An 18,746-nucleotide genomic window follows, 5' to 3' on the forward strand; every position below is an offset into this window, starting at 1 on the left:
ATTCTGGGAAATACCCACCAACTGAATATTACTTTATAGTCCCTCCCATTTTGGAATCCCTGCCGCCATTTTGAAGTTTATAACAGACCCTCCTTCCCTCGATTTTGACCAAGGCAGCATATTATGTACACTTTTTAAAAAAGAAAATAAGTTATTTTAAAACAGATCACAACTAAAAAGTATAACCTTTTTTTAGTGTTACATGTTAATCAATTTAACGAATCTACTTTTTGTTTTGGAAAATAACAATTAAATACCAATTAGATCAAAACAATTAGGCTACCACAGTTAACAGAAGTGAAGATGCAGATGCAAATGTGATTGTAACTTAGGCCTACACAAACGGTCAAATGAGCTTGTATTTGCTTTTTCTGTCATTTAAGATCTCAACAATAGTTTCACGAGGATAAACTGTTTTAAAATGTGTTTGTGTATTCCTCTCTTTTCTCCAGAACTTCCTCAATGGATTTATAAGGGGTTTAAAAATTACTCGAGGATGCACAATATTAGAAACGCTTCTTTTCTTAAAAAGTATTGAATAAAAGAGCGGGAAATGAAACAACGGAAACTTCGGAGAGGGTGTCGTTCAAACATGGGGCAGTGGGCGGGACTATCAATTATCCGCCTCTGATTGGCCCTCATTCTTCTCAAGTTGTCCAATGAAATATAAGTTTATGGGTTTGGCCTATGAAAACAGACAATCAGAAGTTCCCGTAAACCTTTGAAAATTAGCATAGGGCAGTGAATAAATGCCTCTGTATCGCACTAGAGTTCACATTGATTCGTCAGTCTTGTGATCTCGCGTCATCATGCCTGAACCAGCAAAGTCCGCGCCTAAGAAGGGCTCAAAGAAGGCCGTCACCAAGACCGCCGGCAAGGGAGGAAAGAAGCGCAGAAAGTCCAGGAAGGAGAGCTACGCCATCTATGTGTACAAAGTCCTGAAGCAGGTTCACCCTGACACCGGCATCTCCTCCAAGGCGATGGGCATCATGAACTCTTTCGTCAACGACATCTTCGAGCGCATCGCCGGTGAGTCGTCTCGCCTCGCGCACTACAACAAGCGCTCCACCATCACTTCTAGAGAGATCCAGACCGCCGTGCGTCTGCTGCTGCCCGGAGAGCTGGCCAAACACGCCGTGTCCGAGGGCACAAAGGCCGTCACCAAATACACCAGCTCCAAGTGAGGGGTGCCTGACCTCAACTACCCAAAGGCTCTTTTAAGAGCCACACATCTTCTCCGATAAAGAGCTTATATTTTATCAAATTTTTATTTTTAAGTAACGTTACTGAAATATTGCATGTCTTTATTTTGGTTATCCACTCCATGGGTTTTCTTTATTTAAAGTGAGTAACTAGAATTTCTTATAATACCTGCTTGAAAATAAATATATGCTTATGTCTATTTTTCTCTTATGATGACAGCCTCGTCAACTTGATCCTTTTTGAGGCCAGAATCTTAAGCAACTTATTACTTGCTGGATTTCCACTGAAACCCCATTTCTTCACACACACACGGTATATATATATAAATAAATGTATTTTCTTGCTTGGTGATCAAGAATCTTATTTAATGAAATAACAAAAATAAACGGCTTATGTCAGCACATGTATAAAAAAATAATAAATGTTGACTTAATTTAATCATTGAAGTATTGTAGAAGACGCAAAACTGATATATTTGTGGAGGAGTTAAAGCACTGCTCTTGTTCTTTATTAAAATAATCAAGTGGGATGTTGTTTTCCAGCCTTTCCCAGCATTCAGCACATCCATCTGTGTATTTACACGGATACAACTCACACCTCTCGTCTCACACGGTCATGAATAGTTTATGCAAGAAACGGTAACGGGAGTTCTTTACATTTAGGCTCTTCAAGAACAATAAATGAAGTAATATGTGACTATACAGGGACTGCATGTGTGTTTTCTTACAGAACTTTCTCCCTCTGACCGGTTTGCATTCAGATTGTCTTTGTTGTCTATAAGTTAGTCATTTTAAACCAGGAGTAGGCAAGTTTGGTCCTAGAGAGCTGCTGTTCTGCAGAGTTTGGCTCAAACCCTGAAAAAAACCTCACCTCCCAGTAGCATTAGTAATCCTGAAGACATTGATGGCTTGTTCAGGGGTGTTTGATTAGGGTTTGAGTTAAACTCTGCTGGACAGCGGCTCTCCAGGATCAGACTTGCCTCCCCGGTTTTAAATGATCATTCTTTACATCTGTGGACCAGCAAGCATATATTGTATGACAACACTTTTTATATACTATAACACAGAGGCCTTAACTGCACCTTTTTGCCATAGTGTAGTAGATCATACAAAAATAAATGACATTTGTGTTTTTACAAGTCATTAAGAAATCTGACTGGCTGGTAATTATAAAATAACTTTTTTCTGTGCCTCATTTCTCAGGCTCTTTGTGACACGGATTCACAGAAAGAGTCATAAACGTAGCCAATCTGTTCACAAAACTTATTCAGCATGTTAGCTTTTATTCAAGTAACTGTCCAGTGAGAATATACATTATTACCTCATATATCCAACACACACACACACACATACAAAGAGATGAACAGTTTCTGATCAAGAACAGCTTCTCCCGTCTCTGCATTTCTCCAAAGTCAGATAAAGATAAAAACAGGGAGAGACAAAGACAGAAAAGTTAAGCTGAGAAAATTACTCTTTTAATTCAAAGCAAACACGGTCCGTTTCTAAAAAAAAATTATCAACAACATTAGACCTCAGCATTTGGGTAATTTGAATTAAGACGAAATAAAAGGGAATTGTTGGATCCTCTTGTCATTGATGTCCTCAAAATCTCACTCCAACCTGGCAAGGAAAGATGGAAACCCTGATACCATTTATGAACACAACAACTCAATGGTTCAATCAGTTTTAAGAACAAAAGTATATTAATTTAAGCACATATATGTCCAAAGTATGTTGTTTTAGGCCGAGAAGTTTTCTCAGTTTTGGTTCGGGGTTAAAGAGAGATGTTGTATGTTTGGTTTTATGTGTGAGGCTCATAATCTCCTCATTAATATGGTGAATCATGAGGAAAATTATGATTAATAATTGTTTTTGAATGTTTCAATTCAAAATGTTTCAACATCATTCTAGTTATTATCAGCTCTTCAGCTGCGGTGTCTTCATACTTTAGTCCTCATCCAAGTTTAATGTATATAGTGTAAATACATTACTATTATATGAATTAGCATGGTTAAATCAAGAAATAACAAAATTACAATAAGAAACCTGTGCTTATTATTTACATTTATTCATTTAGCAGATGCTTTTATTCAAAGTGACTTATGGAGAAATACAACAAGCGATTCAGGCTATGGCATTAGAAATTCTAGCAATAAAAAGTTTTAAACATTGTCCAGAAAATACAAGCTAGAACAAGGGAAATATGAAACTGTTGTAAAGTAGTTTTTTGAGTCACTTGCTCTGCCTTGCTTTAAATGAGCAGCTCGTTCAGATGACAATCCTCATTCACTTTATGAAAACTGAGATGAATATCGAATAAGGAGAAACAAATATGATGATTTACGTCATATGATGTAGATCAGCATATGAAAATTATTTATATATAAATACACTGATGCTGATTTCATTATTTATTTATTTATTATTGCACAAGTCATACATACATGCATAAATGTTTAGTTCTTCATTCATCACATGCATGACGTGCATGAACGAACAAACAAAAAAAGGAACAGGAAGAAGAAAATCGTATAATACCTGTCGCTTATTTGTGCACATCAAACGAAACTAAAAACAAAACAAAACAGCTGCTTTATGAATTAATCAATCAACCCCAAACACCAAACATTTTCAGTAATGACTCTCTTTACACTTAATTATCATCATTTTAAGCATTAGTCATAATTTTTCTTGTAACATTAAAGTCTCTTTCAGACTGTTTTCTGAACACACAGAAGAGGCGTTCAGGCTTTTATCAACATTTCAACTTAAACTATCCATTAAATTTACACGCGGCTTTTCCCCGCGGCTGATGCTCGGCTTGGATTTGATCTGACGCAGGCAAAATAAAGATTTCCTCTCGCGTATTTTAGTCTCCACTGAAAGCTCAGAACCACTGCTTGGTGTTCACTTTGTTTTGACTGCGCCAAATTATTTCACCACTCCAGTTTTGAACCAAATGTAAGAGAAGAAAACACACGCGTGAGAGGATCGTGGACGCGCGCTGACGCCGAGCTGGCAGGTTGAGTCTAGCAGGTTCTCATGTGCTATTTAAGAGCGCAGCGCCGCGCTCGAGCACCATTCATCGGTGAAATTAGAGACAGTGTTTGGAAGTCTTCTAGAGAGAAATGGCAGAAACCGCACCCGCTGGTGCCGCCCCGGCCAAAGCGCCCAAGAAGAAGTCCGCTGTGAAATCCACGAAAGCAGGTCCAGGCGTCGGCGAGCTCAGCTCATCGTCAAAGCTGTGTCCGCATCCAAGGAGAGGAGCGGTGTGTCCCTCGCCGCGCTGAAGAAAGCGCTCGCTGCCGGCGGCTACGACGTGGAGAAGAACAACTCCCGCGTCAAGATCGCCATCAAGAGCCTGGTGACTAGAGGCACACTGGTGCAGGTCAAAGGGACCGGGGCCTCGGGCTCATTCAAGCTCAACAAGCAGCAAGCCGAGACCAAGAAGAAAGCGGCTCCTAAAGCGAAGAAGCCCGCGGCCAAGAAACCCGCTGCAGCCAAGAAGCCCAAGAGCGCAGCGGCAAAGAAGCCCGCCGCCAAGAAATCATCGCCCAAGAAACCCGCAGCCAAAGCCGCAAAGAAGGTGACGAAGAGCCCCAAGAAGGCGACGAAGAGCCCCAAGAAGGCGACGAAGAGCCCCAAGAAGGCGACGAAGAGCCCCAAGAAGGCGACGAAGAGCCCCAAGAAAGTAAAGAAGGCAACAGTCGCTAAGAAAGCAGCCAAGAGTCCTAAAAAGGCAAAGACTGCCAAAGCCTAAAGCCGCCAAGCCAAAAAAGGCAGCGCCAAAAAAGAAATAAAGTCCAGTGTTTGTTCCTCAACGGCTCTTTTAGGAGCCACCCAATAACTCTGAATAAGAGCAAATTTTGAAAGTGAATAGAAGAGAAGTGATCTTGACCTCTTGTTAATCATTCTGGACAAACAAGTCAAAACACAGTTTTGAAGAAAAAAAAAGTAATGTTATCCATTATTTGTTTATAAGAAATGTAATGTAACGTTAATTGGCCAAAAAAAAAGCTGAAGAAGGTTCAGACAGTGATCACAATGTAAATAGGATGTTGTACAACACGCCTTATTTGGACATGCACACACACACACACACTGCTGGAGAATTGTGACAAGACAAACAACCCACATCCAACCAATATGGGCAGTGATTAAACTCCAATATTACGATAGGAACATAATACTGTACAGTATCAGACGGTCATCATGCCCAGAATGTACATGACATTTGTGTGAAAGGTGCAGCACTTCTGGAAGAAACAGCGTACAGTATCCATTTTTGTATTTATTTAAATAATATGCCGATATATATATATATATGGTTTCATATCGTCTTAAAGGTTATAATACCTGTGTATAGTAATCCCCACCAGAAAGGGGGTGGGGCTTTGGAGGGAAGTTCAGTGATTGGTTGGAATCTTTACAGCCTCTAAACCAATGAGCGATTGGCACTCTCGTTTAAATACAGTATGTGGACACTCAATAGTTTCATTCGACTAATTTGTTGACTGTAATAAACTAAAATGAGCGGCAGAGGCAAAACCGGCGGCAAGGCCCGAGCGAAGGCTAAGACTCGCTCCTCCAGGGCGGGACTGCAGTTCCCTGTCGGCCGTGTTCACAGGCTTCTGCGCAAAGGAAACTACGCCGAGCGCGTCGGTGCCGGTGCTCCTGTTTATCTGGCGGCGGTGCTCGAGTACCTCACCGCTGAGATCCTGGAGCTGGCTGGAAACGCCGCTCGGGACAACAAGAAGACCCGCATCATCCCCCGTCACCTGCAGCTCGCGGTGCGCAACGACGAGGAGCTCAACAAACTCCTCGGCCGAGTGACCATCGCTCAGGGCGGCGTGCTGCCCAACATCCAGGCCGTGCTGCTGCCCAAGAAGACCGAGAAACCCGCCAAATCCAAATAAGCCGATTGAAGACTGGGTTACTAAAACAACGGCTCTTTTAAGAGCCACCTATTTTATCTGAGAAAGAGTGAATATTTATGAACACCGTGAACATATTTGTTTAATGGAAGAAATTAGCAATCAAACCAGTAAATCATGATTACAGGTACAATTGTGGTTGTTAATGTTATAAACACATGATGATCTCCTAATGTTGTTTTGCCCCCCATCCCCTTAATTAAAATATAGTTATATATAATATAGCCTACCAAACTCTGATAATGTTTTAAATACTTCACTACATTTTCCAAAATAAAAGGCGATATACATATCGGCTTCGAGTAACAGTTGGTCAATGTTATGTCTTTTGCCCAATAAGTAGCAGCTGATCTACGGAACGATCCCATATTTTACGGGACAGATGGAGACCCTTATGTTTCTCTCGCTGCAGTGCTTTTATACAGACTTTAATGTGATTTGATTTTATTATAATTATTGCACAACCACTGGGACTTAAGGCGAGTATTTCAGAAGACATAAATACAATATAATGAGTATAAAGGCGCGCAAAGTAGTCAACGGAACAAAACGGCTCTAGCGGGAAGCCCTCCCCTTATTTGAAAAGAGGAAACGCGCAGTCATTGGCTGGCACTCATGCGCAGACATCACGTATTAGCCAATCACAAGGCCTGTATCCTCGCGACATTATGAACACTGATAACAAAGCTACAATGCTTTAAAAGCGGGTGTATAATACAGACCGGCATTTCCAGCGCAAGCAGGACAGAGAGAAGAAGACCGCAGCAATGGCAAGAACCAAGCAGACCGCTCGTAAATCCACCGGTGGTAAAGCCCCGAGGAAGCAGCTCGCTACTAAAGCCGCCCGTAAGAGCGCTCCGGCCACCGGCGGCGTCAAGAAGCCTCACCGCTACCGGCCCGGGACCGTGGCTCTGCGGGAGATCCGCCGCTATCAGAAGTCCACCGAGCTGCTGATCCGCAAACTGCCCTTCCAGCGGCTGGTGAGAGAAATCGCTCAGGACTTCAAGACGGACCTGCGCTTCCAGAGCTCCGCTGTCATGGCCCTGCAGGAGTCCAGCGAGGCTTATTTGGTCGGCCTGTTCGAGGACACCAACCTGTGCGCCATCCACGCCAAGAGGGTCACCATCATGCCCAAAGATATCCAGCTGGCCCGCCGCATCCGCGGAGAGCGCGCCTAAACCCGCGTCTGCGTCAAACCACAACGGCTCTTTTAAGAGCCAACACAATCGCACAAATCGAGATTATTTCCAGTTTAACTCTGGAGTAGAAAGTTGTATTCATGCATTATTAACACGGTCTTGGTCACCGTTCTCTAAATCACCAGGCAGTCACCATTACTAATATAATTAAATATAATCTATCTACACACAAGTATTTGAATGTTTGTATAGACATTACAATCAATCTATAATCTTCCATTACTTGTGGTGATTTACCATTATGGCTGTATTGGTGCGGATAATAAAGGAGATGTGGCCGACATCTAGATTAGCGCGTTCCTGGAAGTGACGTCAATTCCGGTGCGCCTTGTGTATGTTCAGGAGGTATGACCTACTGGTGTTATTGTAAACAGTTTTTTTTGTGTGTGTTTTGGGCAGCGCATTTGATAATTATTTTATTTACAATGTGGATGATGAGTATTACAGACACGGGGAGTTAATTCTTAGCTAGGTATGTTATGCTGGATTAACATCTGGGTTAATTGAGGTTAACAAACTCCCTATTCCGCTATCCAATTTTCATAGACGGGCTCTTTTATGTTGGCTTCTTATATACAGACATAAGTCCCCCCTTCCCCCCACAAATTGTTAATTTGAAATAATAAAATGGTTAAATATAAGAATAAATCAGTCTTCTACGACAATTGGGCTAAATTATATTAAAATTGTCTCACAACTGATAAATAACGAGGGCCACTTATTTACATACTGACATTTTAAAGCCATTTAAAAATTGCTAATTTTATAAATTGCTGAAATCATTTATAGTCTGCAAATATATACAAATTGTCTAATACAAATGTACTATACTGTCCATCGAGACTAGCAAGTTTCATTACCGTTCAGTATCTCTGTATTTGATGATATTACAAATTAATTTTATAAAACATGTAAGAAGTCGGATATGCCTCGTTAGATTATGGTCTGGGTTAACTCACATTGTTTTGTGCTGGAACTATATTGAGGGGAGGGGCGTGTTTTTGCCTTGTGACGCGATGTTGGTTTCTGTCAGGTCCTGTAAGTAAATATAAAGGGTCTCTGTGCAACACGAGAAAGTACATTTGTTGTCACCAGTTGATCGTCATTCTGCATCATGTCTGGAAGAGGCAAAGGCGGTAAAGGACTCGGGAAAGGAGGCGCTAAGCGTCACCGTAAAGTTTTGCGCGATAACATCCAGGGAATCACCAAACCCGCCATTCGCCGTCTGGCTCGCCGCGGCGGCGTCAAGCGCATCTCCGGTCTGATCTACGAGGAGACTCGCGGAGTGTTGAAGGTGTTTCTGGAGAACGTGATCCGCGATGCCGTCACCTACACCGAGCACGCCAAGAGAAAGACCGTCACCGCCATGGATGTTGTGTACGCGCTGAAGAGACAGGGACGCACCCTGTACGGCTTCGGGGGATAAACGCCTGAAACCAGGAGAAACCACTCAAACCCAACGGCTCTTTTAAGAGCCACACACTCTGCCACAGAAAGAGTCCATTTTTGACCATGTTAACCATATATAATTATTTTAAAACGTCTTGAGTTTGTTATCTAGAATGAAGTGAGGAATCACTAATAAATCAAGACTTTAAATTTTTTTTTATCTTAAACATTTGTTTTAATTTTTAGGTGTGATCTGTTAGTGTTAAATGGTAATCAATTTAACAAATCTATTGTTTTGGGGGAAAAAAAATATTAAATATTAGATCAAAACAGTTAGGTTACCACAGTTGACAGAAGTGAGGATGAAGATGAAAATGTTATTTTAACTTGCTCAAATGAGCTTGTTTGCTTTTTCTGTCATTTAAACATCTCAACAATAGTTACAATAGTTTCACGAGGATAATCGGTTTTAAAGGGTGTTTGTGTGTTCGTCTATTTTCTCCAGAACTCCCTCAGTGGATTTATAAGGGGTTTAAAAATTACTCGGTGATGCAAAATATTAGAAACGCTTGTTTTCTCAAAAAGTATTGAATAAAAGAGCGGGAAACGAAACAATTAAACTTAGGAGAGGGTGTCGTTCAAATTGGGGCAGTGGGCGGGACTATCATTTATCCGCCTGTGATTGGCTCTTTGTCCTCTCGAGTTGTCCAATGAAATATGAGGTTTTGGGTTCGGCCAATGAACCAGTCAATCAGAATATCCCGTATGGCTTCGAAAATTGGCATAAGGCAGTGAATAAATGCCTCTGTATCGCACTGGAGTTTACATTGATTCGTCAGTCTTGTGATCTCGCGTCATCATGCCTGAACCAGCAAAGTCCGCGCCTAAGAAGGGCTCAAAGAAGGCCGTCACCAAGACCGCCGGCAAGGGAGGAAAGAAGCGCAGAAAGTCCAGGAAGGAGAGCTACGCCATCTATGTCTACAAAGTCCTGAAGCAGGTTCATCCTGACACCGGCATCTCCTCCAAGGCGATGGGCATCATGAACTCTTTCGTCAACGACATCTTCGAGCGCATCGCCGGTGAGTCGTCTCGCCTCGCGCACTACAACAAGCGCTCCACCATCACTTCTAGAGAGATCCAGACCGCCGTGCGTCTGCTGCTGCCCGGAGAGCTGGCCAAACACGCCGTGTCCGAGGGCACAAAGGCCGTCACCAAATACACCAGCTCCAAGTGAGGCATGCCTGACCTCAACTACCCAAAGGCTCTTTTAAGAGCCACACATCTTCTCGGATAAAGAGCTTTTGTGTTTAATTATTTAACCAATGAGGTTTTTGATGGATTTGCTGATATGAACACTGTCAACACTTATTCAGATTTTCTCAGAAATCACTTTTTATTCTATTGTTCTTAAGAGTATTTCATGTGTATTTGCATGGTGCATCAAACAAATTAATAAGATTTAAAAAAATAATAATATATCAGGTCCATAGACATTCCAGTTCAAACCATTGCATGAGAAGTGGGTAAGAAATGATATATTTTAAGTGCCACAAAGATAATTGTTTTGGTGATAAATATCAAAAAACAATTACAAATCTCTTTGCAGAATGAACTTAACTAAATAACTCGTAAATAACTTATCACAGTAATAAACCGAGACCATCAACATTCTTGTTTTCTTGAAACCGATAATATCAAACAATTCAACATTTAGTTTTTATATTACACTTTAATCGATTAAACAAATCCTTTTTTACGAAACTAACCAAATAATACCACAGTTAGGAAGTGAAAATGCAGAAACAAAAATATTATATTGGTGCACAAACGGCCAAATGGGTTCATTCTCCTGGCACCGTTGAGGAAACGAATGATAAGGTTGTTTTTCCCCAGTGACTGGCCAACCACAGGAGCAATGGCTGCCACATACACTTTGAGCGTGCAAGGGGAGCGAAGCGACCCGCATCCAACAGCTCTTGCAGGAAGGATAGTACCACTGGCAGTTCGAGTGCAGATTCACTTCCAGTGAATACTGACCACTTCAGAGTGTAGAGACGTCTGGTAGAGGGTGCTCTAGCCTCCATAATGGTATTCAAGACCTTTTCTAGGAGGTCCCAGATACCCGTTGAGGGGCCACACATGGAGGGCCAATAAGTCGGGGCGAGGGTGCCAGATCGTCCCGTTTGCCTGTGCGAGGAGGTCTTTCTTCATTGGCACTGGCCACGGGGCAGTGTCCATCATCTGTGCCAGCTCTGTGAACCATGCTTGGGTTCTCCAGAGAGGGGCTACTAGAAGGACTGGGAATCCGCTCTCCTTGATCCGTCTGAGGACCTGAGGGATCATAGAGACTGGCGGGAACGCATACAGAGGGCGTCTGGGCCAGGCATGGGTTCGAATGTTTTGCGCACATTACGCAGTGAGCAAATCTGCTAGCAAAAGTACGGGACGCCAGAGACGCAAAAGTACTTTGTAAAATACGGGGCGCCAGAGACAGACCGAATGGTTGGACCGTGCACTGATAAGCCTGGCCCTTGAAGGCGGATCTCAAGAATGGCCTGTGATTGGGGGCTATCTGAATCTGACAGTAAGCATCTTTCAGGTCCACCGTAAAAAAAAACAGACCCCCGGACGAATCTGCGCGTGGATTTGTCTAGTAGTTATCATTCTGAACGGCCGTCTCATGACAGCTTTGTTCAAATGTCTCAGATCTAGAATGGGGCGAGTTCCACCGTCTTTCTCCGGAACAAGAAAATAACGGCTGTAAAACCCTGACCGACTTAGGGCTGGGGGGACTAAATATATCACCCCTTTTGCCAGCAGATTTGCTAGCAGTGTTTTGTGCACATTACGCAGTGAGTGTTGACTTCCGAGGCGAAGAGGTCGACCTCTGCCTCGCCAAAAACAATCCATATCAGACGCTCTGTCTGTGGGTTGAGAGACCACTCGACTTGAGGAGTGTTGTTTCTTGATAGCATGTCCGCACCCAAGTTTTGGATCCCCGGAACATGAGCAGCTCTCAGAGAGCACAGGTTGGCATGCGACCATAGGAGGAGATTTCTGGCCATGACGTACAGGTTGCCTAATCTGAGGCCACCCTGTCGGTTTATATAGGTCACCACTGATATGTTGTCCGAGCGGACCACAAGATGTGGTGTCCCCTGAGGTCTGGCAGAAATGCATTCAGGGCCAACCAAACTGCTCTCATTTCCAGACAGTTGATATGTAAGCTCTTCTCCAGGCTCGACCAGAGGCCAGAGACAGGCTTGCACTCGCACAGCGCTCCCCAACCCTGGTTGGAAGCGTCTTTGAAAATTACTTTCCTCCTGGAGGCCACACCTAGCCTGGCAAGCCAGACTTACATCAAGATGTTTAGTCTGGCAACTCTCCATAGACGCGGCTTAATCCGAGGGGCGGGATAAACGGTTGTCTCTCAAAATCCCTCTGCCCACAATAGGATAGCACTACAACCAATCAGAGCAACGAAGAAGGTGAAACTTTTTCCGTATCCAGTCGGCAAAACTCCAAACACATCTACCTTTTTTAAATGACTTAAGTGCCGTTCTTTGCTCTTTTCTTAAAGAAAAACTTAACTCCAAGTCCTCCAGAGTCGCGGCCAAAGCCGATTCGAAAGACCGCTGTTCTCCATCCGTAGCCGCCATTCTTTGTTTTCAAGTCGCAACTCTGTCGTCATATGTTAAGCCCGCCCCCGCCTACTCTATACACAACGTGATTGGCCTGACCCAATTTAGGGTTTTGCAGCTAGAAGGTCTATGGAGAGTTCCTAGACTGCCCTGGCTGCAAAATACATTTTGCTGCCGCTAGGGTGCGTCTAGATTTCTAGGCTAGGCCACACCCACTATCACACTCAACTGGTACCAGTCCTGGGCTTTCCAGGTAGCCAGCGCATTGATGCAGCGTTGGTCCACCGCAATCTGCTGGCGACCTGACCGACACACAGCGTTTTAGCCAGTGTTGAAGGGGGCGCATATGAAGTAGTCCTAACTGGAGGACTGACGATGCGGCGGCCATGAGACCGAGAAGCCTCTGAAACTTCTTGAGAGATGCACTCTCACTCTGAAGGAGGCTATCAGCTGTTGTATATAGAGCGCACACTCTGGTGTGAGCCGCGCTTTCATCGTCATAGAGTCGATAACTGTGCCCAGAAAGATTATACTCTGGCTGGGTAACAGTCTGCTCTTTGAAAGGTTGATTCTGAGCCCCAGGCATTCCAAATGGCTGAAGAGCATAGATCTGTGTGTCAATAATTCGGTCCTCGACTGAGACATAATGAGCCAATCGTCGAGATAATTAAGCACGTGCATTCCCCATTGTCTCAGGGGAAAAAACGCTGCGTCCATCCACTTCGTAAAAGTATGGGGCGCCAGAGACAGACTCAATGGTAGGACCGTGTACTGATAAGCCTGCCCCTCGAAGGCGAATCTCAATAATGGCCTGTGACTGGGGGCTATCTGAATGTGAAAGTAAGCATCTTTCAGGTCCACTGAAAAAAAACAGTCACCCGGGCGAATCTGCACGAGGATTTGTCTGGTTGTTATCATTCTGAACGGCCGTCTCATGAGAGCTTGTTCAAATGTCTCAGATCTAGAATGGGGCGAGTTCCACCATCTTTCTTTGGAACAGGAAAATAACGGCTGTAAAACCCTGACCGACTTAGCGTGGGGGGGGAATAATTATATCGCCCCTTTTGCTAGCAGATTTTGCACGTGAGTCACGTTGTTTCTAACCAAGGTCTCGATGAACGCCTGAAAACGCGGGGGTCTGCGAGCGAATTGGAGCGAGTTGAATTGAATTGTAATTGAAAATTAATCCTTAGATTTCTCTTTGAGTGATTGTTGGGAGAGTAGTTGGAGAAAAAGGTTTGTAGACCTTTTTGTTTCATAATCTATACTCTTTTACTAAGTTTATACTAACCCATTTACATGGTTGGTGGTTTTGCTATTAGTTTTTGTTTTTGCCTTATTTCTCTTTCTCCCTCTCTCCAGACAATTCTAACTCTCTCCAACTGCAGGGCACTTTTAGCCAAGATGATGCTGATGGGTCCGGTTCTGAGAACGCCACCTTCAGCTAGCATGATGCAATGTTTTAGCCCCTGTTTATTTAACTTGACATGAGTCAAGATTCTGTGTAACAAAATATAACTGTCTTGTGGAGTGGGTTTCATGGTTTGGTTTGTAAACTCATCTTTCGTTTAGATTGCCAAGGTTTTACCGCCTCTTGGATTAGTTTGTGATGGCTTTATTGTCATGTGGATAACAGGAGGACTGTCTATTGAGGTCAAGTTTAGCCCAAGAAGTCTTCGGCTGTGACATACGGTGAACATTTATTCTTCCCAGTTTAATTTCTTTGAGGACTATGAAAAGTGTTTAATATTTTGCAGATATTGCCATTATTCATAGATAAGAGAATGAGTCCCACATAATTGCGGACGTAGTTTGCCCAACATATTCTAGTTTACTCCCCACGATAGGAGTGGCAGAATGATGTGCTTGCTTATATTTAATTTGCAGTTCACAAATGATGTTGCATAATTTGTATATAAATTCAAATCTGTTCCTTTTGCTTACAGGATTTGTTGAATGTCATTAAAGCTCTGGACTCTGTAAATGAAAGAAGAAAAAAAACAAAACAAAAAAACACACACATACAGTGACCATTGATAGACTATGATATGAAAAAGTGTCTAAATTTTTTTGTGGATATTTATAGATGAGTCAATGATTACGGAGTCTTACTTGTGGAAGCAGTTTGAATGACTAGTTTGCCCAACATGAATCTAGTTTACTCCCCATGATATTACTCTAAACCCTTGTATTTTCATCCATGAAACAAGGCTGAAGGGTATGTTTGTGATTGTAATTGTCAGTCACAAAACAGCACATTAAATGATCCAAGAGTATAGTCTGAGATTCATGTGTTCATTAATTGTAAGTTGTTTTGCTGTTTGATAGAAGCAATCCAAAATTTCTGAGCCCCCCTTCTACACTGATATATAAATCCCTGTAGCTATAGTAGGAAGTCTGCTGCATGTCTGGCAGATGTCTCTTCAGTCTATGTTTAGACATCATTTCAACCCTGACCGATGGCATCACCTTGCGGAAGACCGAGCAGCTTGGCGTTCTGCGCTGACAGAGGGCACGACTCTGTCCTGCATGCTTACACCAGCTTTTGCTCAGAAAGACGGCATGTTAGACACTGTCCAGATCGGCGCTTGCCCTGCAAAAGGCATTGGTACTAAACTTTTTTTTTTTTTATGAGACAACTGTACTTGTTCTGTCCTCTTTATTTGGTACATTGCTGCCTTCACAAATTTTCACCAGATGATTTGGAATAATATAGCATTGCCTGGTTTCACAGACAAATCTTCAGCCTAGCCCCAGACTAAAATGCATGTTTGAGTTGGTTTACCCTTAAAGCATAATATATGCAAATGCTGTTTTGTCTCAAGATGCACACCAGTAACGCCTTTTTGTAAGACATTACTGGTGTAAGAAAACTTGCACTTTGATATGTTGTGGCAAAAATTATCATTAAACATCATCACTGCTTAAGAGACACTCAGAATCAAATTTGTAAAAAGAGAAGTATTTATTCTTGCAAGAATAGGTTCAATCTTTAACACAGTAGTTACTCTGTGCAGGAGTGACACACTCAGTCACAGAACTGGGCAATCTTTAAACTCAAGGCACTTTCCCTACAGAGTTTCACCTCCCAATAGTTTTCCACAGACAAAGGACCCATATTGCTAGTTTAGATTTATCGCTAACCCTTTAAGCCCCCTCAAACTAGATGACCTGTGACCTCAGATGTCAGGGGTTCTTGCCCATCCATTTTCTTGAGTGTCTCGCTCCCGCTTGTCAGGTGTATCAACATACATAAATTTCAGAAAAGTCCCCCGTCTCTTATCTCTCTACAAATGGCAAAACCATAGCACATTCCTTTGCAGTATCTACTGAAAATTTCCCACAACAGAAACACGGTTTCAATGCGTTTTCAGGCTCCCAAAGCACCGTTGTCATGTAAAGGAACGGCCAAAACACATACAAAGTTTTACGTTTTTAGTTGAAAATGGTGTCGTGTAAACAGCCCCTAAGCTCTATGAAATATAACATCAGCTGGTATAATGGGTGATTAATTCATTATTGATCTCCTTAATTAGCAGATTAGCCTAGTAAACGAGTCATCCAGGTGGTACAAATGGTTTTCTGTTTGGCTTTAAAAGACATGTTTGGGTTTGAAACTTTAGCTTTTGCAGTTGAATTGGCTGTCTTAGAGGCTCAGTTCGTGTTATAGAATGGGTTCGATTAAAATTGCTGTTTTGTTAGTTCTTTATCACCAGTTAGTATGGCATGGTGAGTTTAATTTTTGTTTGCTTTTATTAAGTATATTTGTCTTTTTTTTAAAATGTCAAATTTGTTTCTCAGTTTTCAGCTGCGCAGTCGAAGATGGATCCTTAGATTTCTCCTTGAGTGATGTTGGGAGAGTAGTTGGAGAAAAAGGTTTGTAGACCTGTGTTTCATAATCTAACACTCTCTTACCAAAGTAATATGAGTTTATACTAACTATTAGCAAAAAAATATATATATATATTATTTATCTTTCTCCCTCTCTCCAGGAAATTGTAACTCTGTCCAACAGCAGAGCACTTTTAGCCAGGATGATGTTGAAGGATCCAGTTTGGTCAACGCAACCTACAGCCAGGACTCTCCTGAGGGGTCCGGTTCTGTGAACGCCACCTTCAGCCAGGATGATGCTGAGGGGTCCGGTTCTGTCAATGCCACCTTCAGCCAAGACTCTCCTGAGGGTTCTGGTTCAGCCAACGCCACCTTCAGCCAGGACTCTCCTGAGGGGTCCGGTTCTGTGAACGCCACATTCAGCCAGGATGATGCTGAGGGGTCCGGTTCTGTCAATGCCACCTTCAGCCAAAACTCTCCTGAGGGTTCTGGTTCAGCCAACGCCACCTTCAGCCAGGACTCTCCTGAGGGGTCCGGTTCTGTGAACGCCACATTCAGCCAGGATGATGCTGAGGGGTCCGGTTCTGTCAATGCCACCTACAGCCAGGACTCTCCTGAGGGGTCCGGTTCTGTGAACGCCACCTTCAGCCAGGATGATGCTGAGGGGTCCGGTTCTGTCAATGCCACCTTCAGCCAAGACTCTCCTGAGGGTTCTGGTTCAGCCAACGCCACCTTCAGCCAGGACTCCCCTGAGGGGTCCGGTTCTGTGAACGCCACATTCAGCCAGGATGATGCTGAGGGGTCCGGTTCTGTCAATGCCACCTTCAGCCAAGACTCTCCTGAGGGTTCTGGTTCAGCCAACGCCACCTTCAGCCAGGACTCTCCTGAGGGGTCCGGTTCTGTGAACGCCACATTCAGCCAGGATGATGCTGAGGGGTCCGGTTCTGTCAATGCCACCTACAGCCAGGACTCTCCTGAGGGGTCCGGTTCTGTGAACGCCACCTTCAGCCAGGATGATGCTGAGGGGTCCGGTTCTGTCAATGCCACCTTCAGCCAAGACTCTCCTGAGGGGTCCGGTTCTGTGAACGCCACCTTCAGCCAGGATGATGCCCAGGGGTCCGGTTCTGTGAATGCTTCCTTTAGCCAGGACTCTCCTGAGGGGTCCGGTTCTGTCAACGCCACCTTCAGCCAGGACTCTCCTGAGGGGACCGGTTCTGTGAACGCCACCTTCAGCCAGGACTCTCCTGAGGGGTCCGGTTCTGTCAACGCCACCTTCAGCCAGGACTCTCCTGAGGGGACCGGTTCTGTGAACGCCACCTTCAGCCAGGACTCTCCTAAGGGGTCCGGTTCTGTCAACGCCACCTTCAGCCAGGACTCTCCTGAGGGGACCGGTTCTGTGAACGCCACCTTCAGCCAGGACTCTCCTGAGGGGTCCGGTTCTGTAAACACCACCTTCAGCTAGGATGATGCTGAGGGGACCGGTTCTGTGAACGCCACCTTCAGCCAGGACTCTCCTGAGGGGTCCGGTTCTGTAAACACCACCTTCAGCTAGGATGATGCTGATGGGTCTGGTTCTGTTTTAGCCCCTGTCTATCTAACTTGTCAAGATTCTGTGTAACAAAATAAATGTTTGTTTTGGAATGGGTTTCATGGTTTGCTTTGTCAACTACTTTCTTTTAGATTTGCTAAGGTTTTATAGCCACTTGGATTAGTTTGTGATATCTTGATTGTCATGTGGATAACAGGAGGCCTGTCTATTGAGGTTCGGTTTTGCCCTAGAATTGTTCAGCTGTGATGTGAACATTGATAGACTATGATAGGAAAAATTGTCTACAAATTTCTGCAAATATTTATAGATGAGTGAATGATCCATCAAGAAGTCTTACTTGGGCAAATTAGTCCTTTAAACTGTTTCCACAACATGAATCGAGTTTATTCCCCATGATATTACTCTGAATTCTTGTCTTTTTCATCCATGAAACAAGGCTGAAGGGTATGTTTGTGACTTAAGTGTCAGTCACAAAAAAAGCACTGTAAATGATAATGTTCCAAGAGTAGTCTGAGATATTTGTTCCTTCTTTTTTTTAAGATGTTTTGCTGTGACAAACAATCCAAAATGTCTGAACCCCCTTCTACACTGATATAGATTTCCCTGTAGCTATAGTAGGAAGTTCGCTTCTTATAAATAGAGCTTTTCACATTACAAAATTAAAATACTTTTTAAAGCAAATAAGTGACTCCAAAAAAATCTAACACCCAGCAATGTGTCATTTCAACGAATACAACATTCAAATTAGACAAATTATATCCTGAGAAAAGTGGATTTTGAGGAGTATAGCTCCATAGACCTCCATTCATTCTGCACTCGTCCTGTGAGCGCCCTCATGTGGAGCCAGAGTGGAACTGCAACCAGTTCAGAAGCTGGAAGTTTACTGAGAGTGGCAGTTCTCCCATTATTAGACATTCTCTGATAAAACTGATCAGAGATCAGGTAAAATCAACCCGTTTTCTGTCTTTTCACACTCTTATAAACTGGGTGACTGACAGCAT

The 18,746-nt window shown here is 43.3% G+C and overlaps 6 protein-coding genes and 1 pseudogene across 7 annotated transcripts; all 7 read left to right on the forward strand.

Annotated features, from left to right (window-relative positions):
- The first annotated feature begins 780 nt into the window (after positions 1-780).
- LOC306994022 (histone H2B) lies at positions 781-1,471 on the forward strand. The gene has a single exon (XM_079604298.1). It carries the CDS (start codon positions 810-812, stop codon positions 1,182-1,184), a length of 375 nt encoding a protein of 124 aa, XP_079460424.1. The 5' UTR covers positions 781-809; the 3' UTR covers positions 1,185-1,471.
- A 2,859-nt stretch (positions 1,472-4,330) lies between these two features.
- On the forward strand, positions 4,331-5,002 carry LOC306993265 (histone H1.01-like; annotated as a pseudogene). The gene has a single exon. The product of its transcript is annotated as a histone H1.01-like (transcript).
- Positions 5,003-5,726: 724 nt separating this feature from the next.
- LOC306993277 (histone H2A-like) lies at positions 5,727-6,128 on the forward strand. Its single transcript, XM_079602950.1, has one exon. The coding sequence runs from the start codon at positions 5,732-5,734 to the stop codon at positions 6,116-6,118; it is 387 nt and encodes a 128-aa protein (XP_079459076.1). The 5' UTR covers positions 5,727-5,731; the 3' UTR covers positions 6,119-6,128.
- Positions 6,129-6,728: 600 nt separating this feature from the next.
- LOC306993269 (histone H3.2) lies at positions 6,729-7,452 on the forward strand. Its single transcript, XM_079602942.1, has one exon. The coding sequence runs from the start codon at positions 6,904-6,906 to the stop codon at positions 7,312-7,314; it is 411 nt and encodes a 136-aa protein (XP_079459068.1). The 5' UTR covers positions 6,729-6,903; the 3' UTR covers positions 7,315-7,452.
- A 966-nt stretch (positions 7,453-8,418) lies between these two features.
- LOC306993296 (histone H4) lies at positions 8,419-8,787 on the forward strand. Its single transcript, XM_079602970.1, has one exon. It carries the CDS (start codon positions 8,450-8,452, stop codon positions 8,759-8,761), a length of 312 nt encoding a protein of 103 aa, XP_079459096.1. The 5' UTR covers positions 8,419-8,449; the 3' UTR covers positions 8,762-8,787.
- A 782-nt stretch (positions 8,788-9,569) lies between these two features.
- LOC306993287 (histone H2B) lies at positions 9,570-10,023 on the forward strand. Its single transcript, XM_079602960.1, has one exon. The coding sequence runs from the start codon at positions 9,584-9,586 to the stop codon at positions 9,956-9,958; it is 375 nt and encodes a 124-aa protein (XP_079459086.1). The 5' UTR covers positions 9,570-9,583; the 3' UTR covers positions 9,959-10,023.
- Positions 10,024-15,334: 5,311 nt separating this feature from the next.
- LOC306993263 (uncharacterized protein) lies at positions 15,335-18,635 on the forward strand. The gene is made up of 3 exons (XM_079602937.1): positions 15,335-16,094; positions 16,167-16,241; positions 16,358-18,635. Exons 1-3 carry the CDS (start codon positions 16,037-16,039, stop codon positions 17,656-17,658), a joined length of 1,434 nt encoding a protein of 477 aa, XP_079459063.1. The 5' UTR covers positions 15,335-16,036; the 3' UTR covers positions 17,659-18,635.
- The last annotated feature ends 111 nt before the right edge of the window (positions 18,636-18,746 follow it).

Source organism: Phoxinus phoxinus (genome assembly GCF_949152265.1).
Source record: "Phoxinus phoxinus genome assembly, chromosome: 25".
NCBI lineage: Eukaryota > Metazoa > Chordata > Actinopteri > Cypriniformes > Leuciscidae > Phoxinus > Phoxinus phoxinus.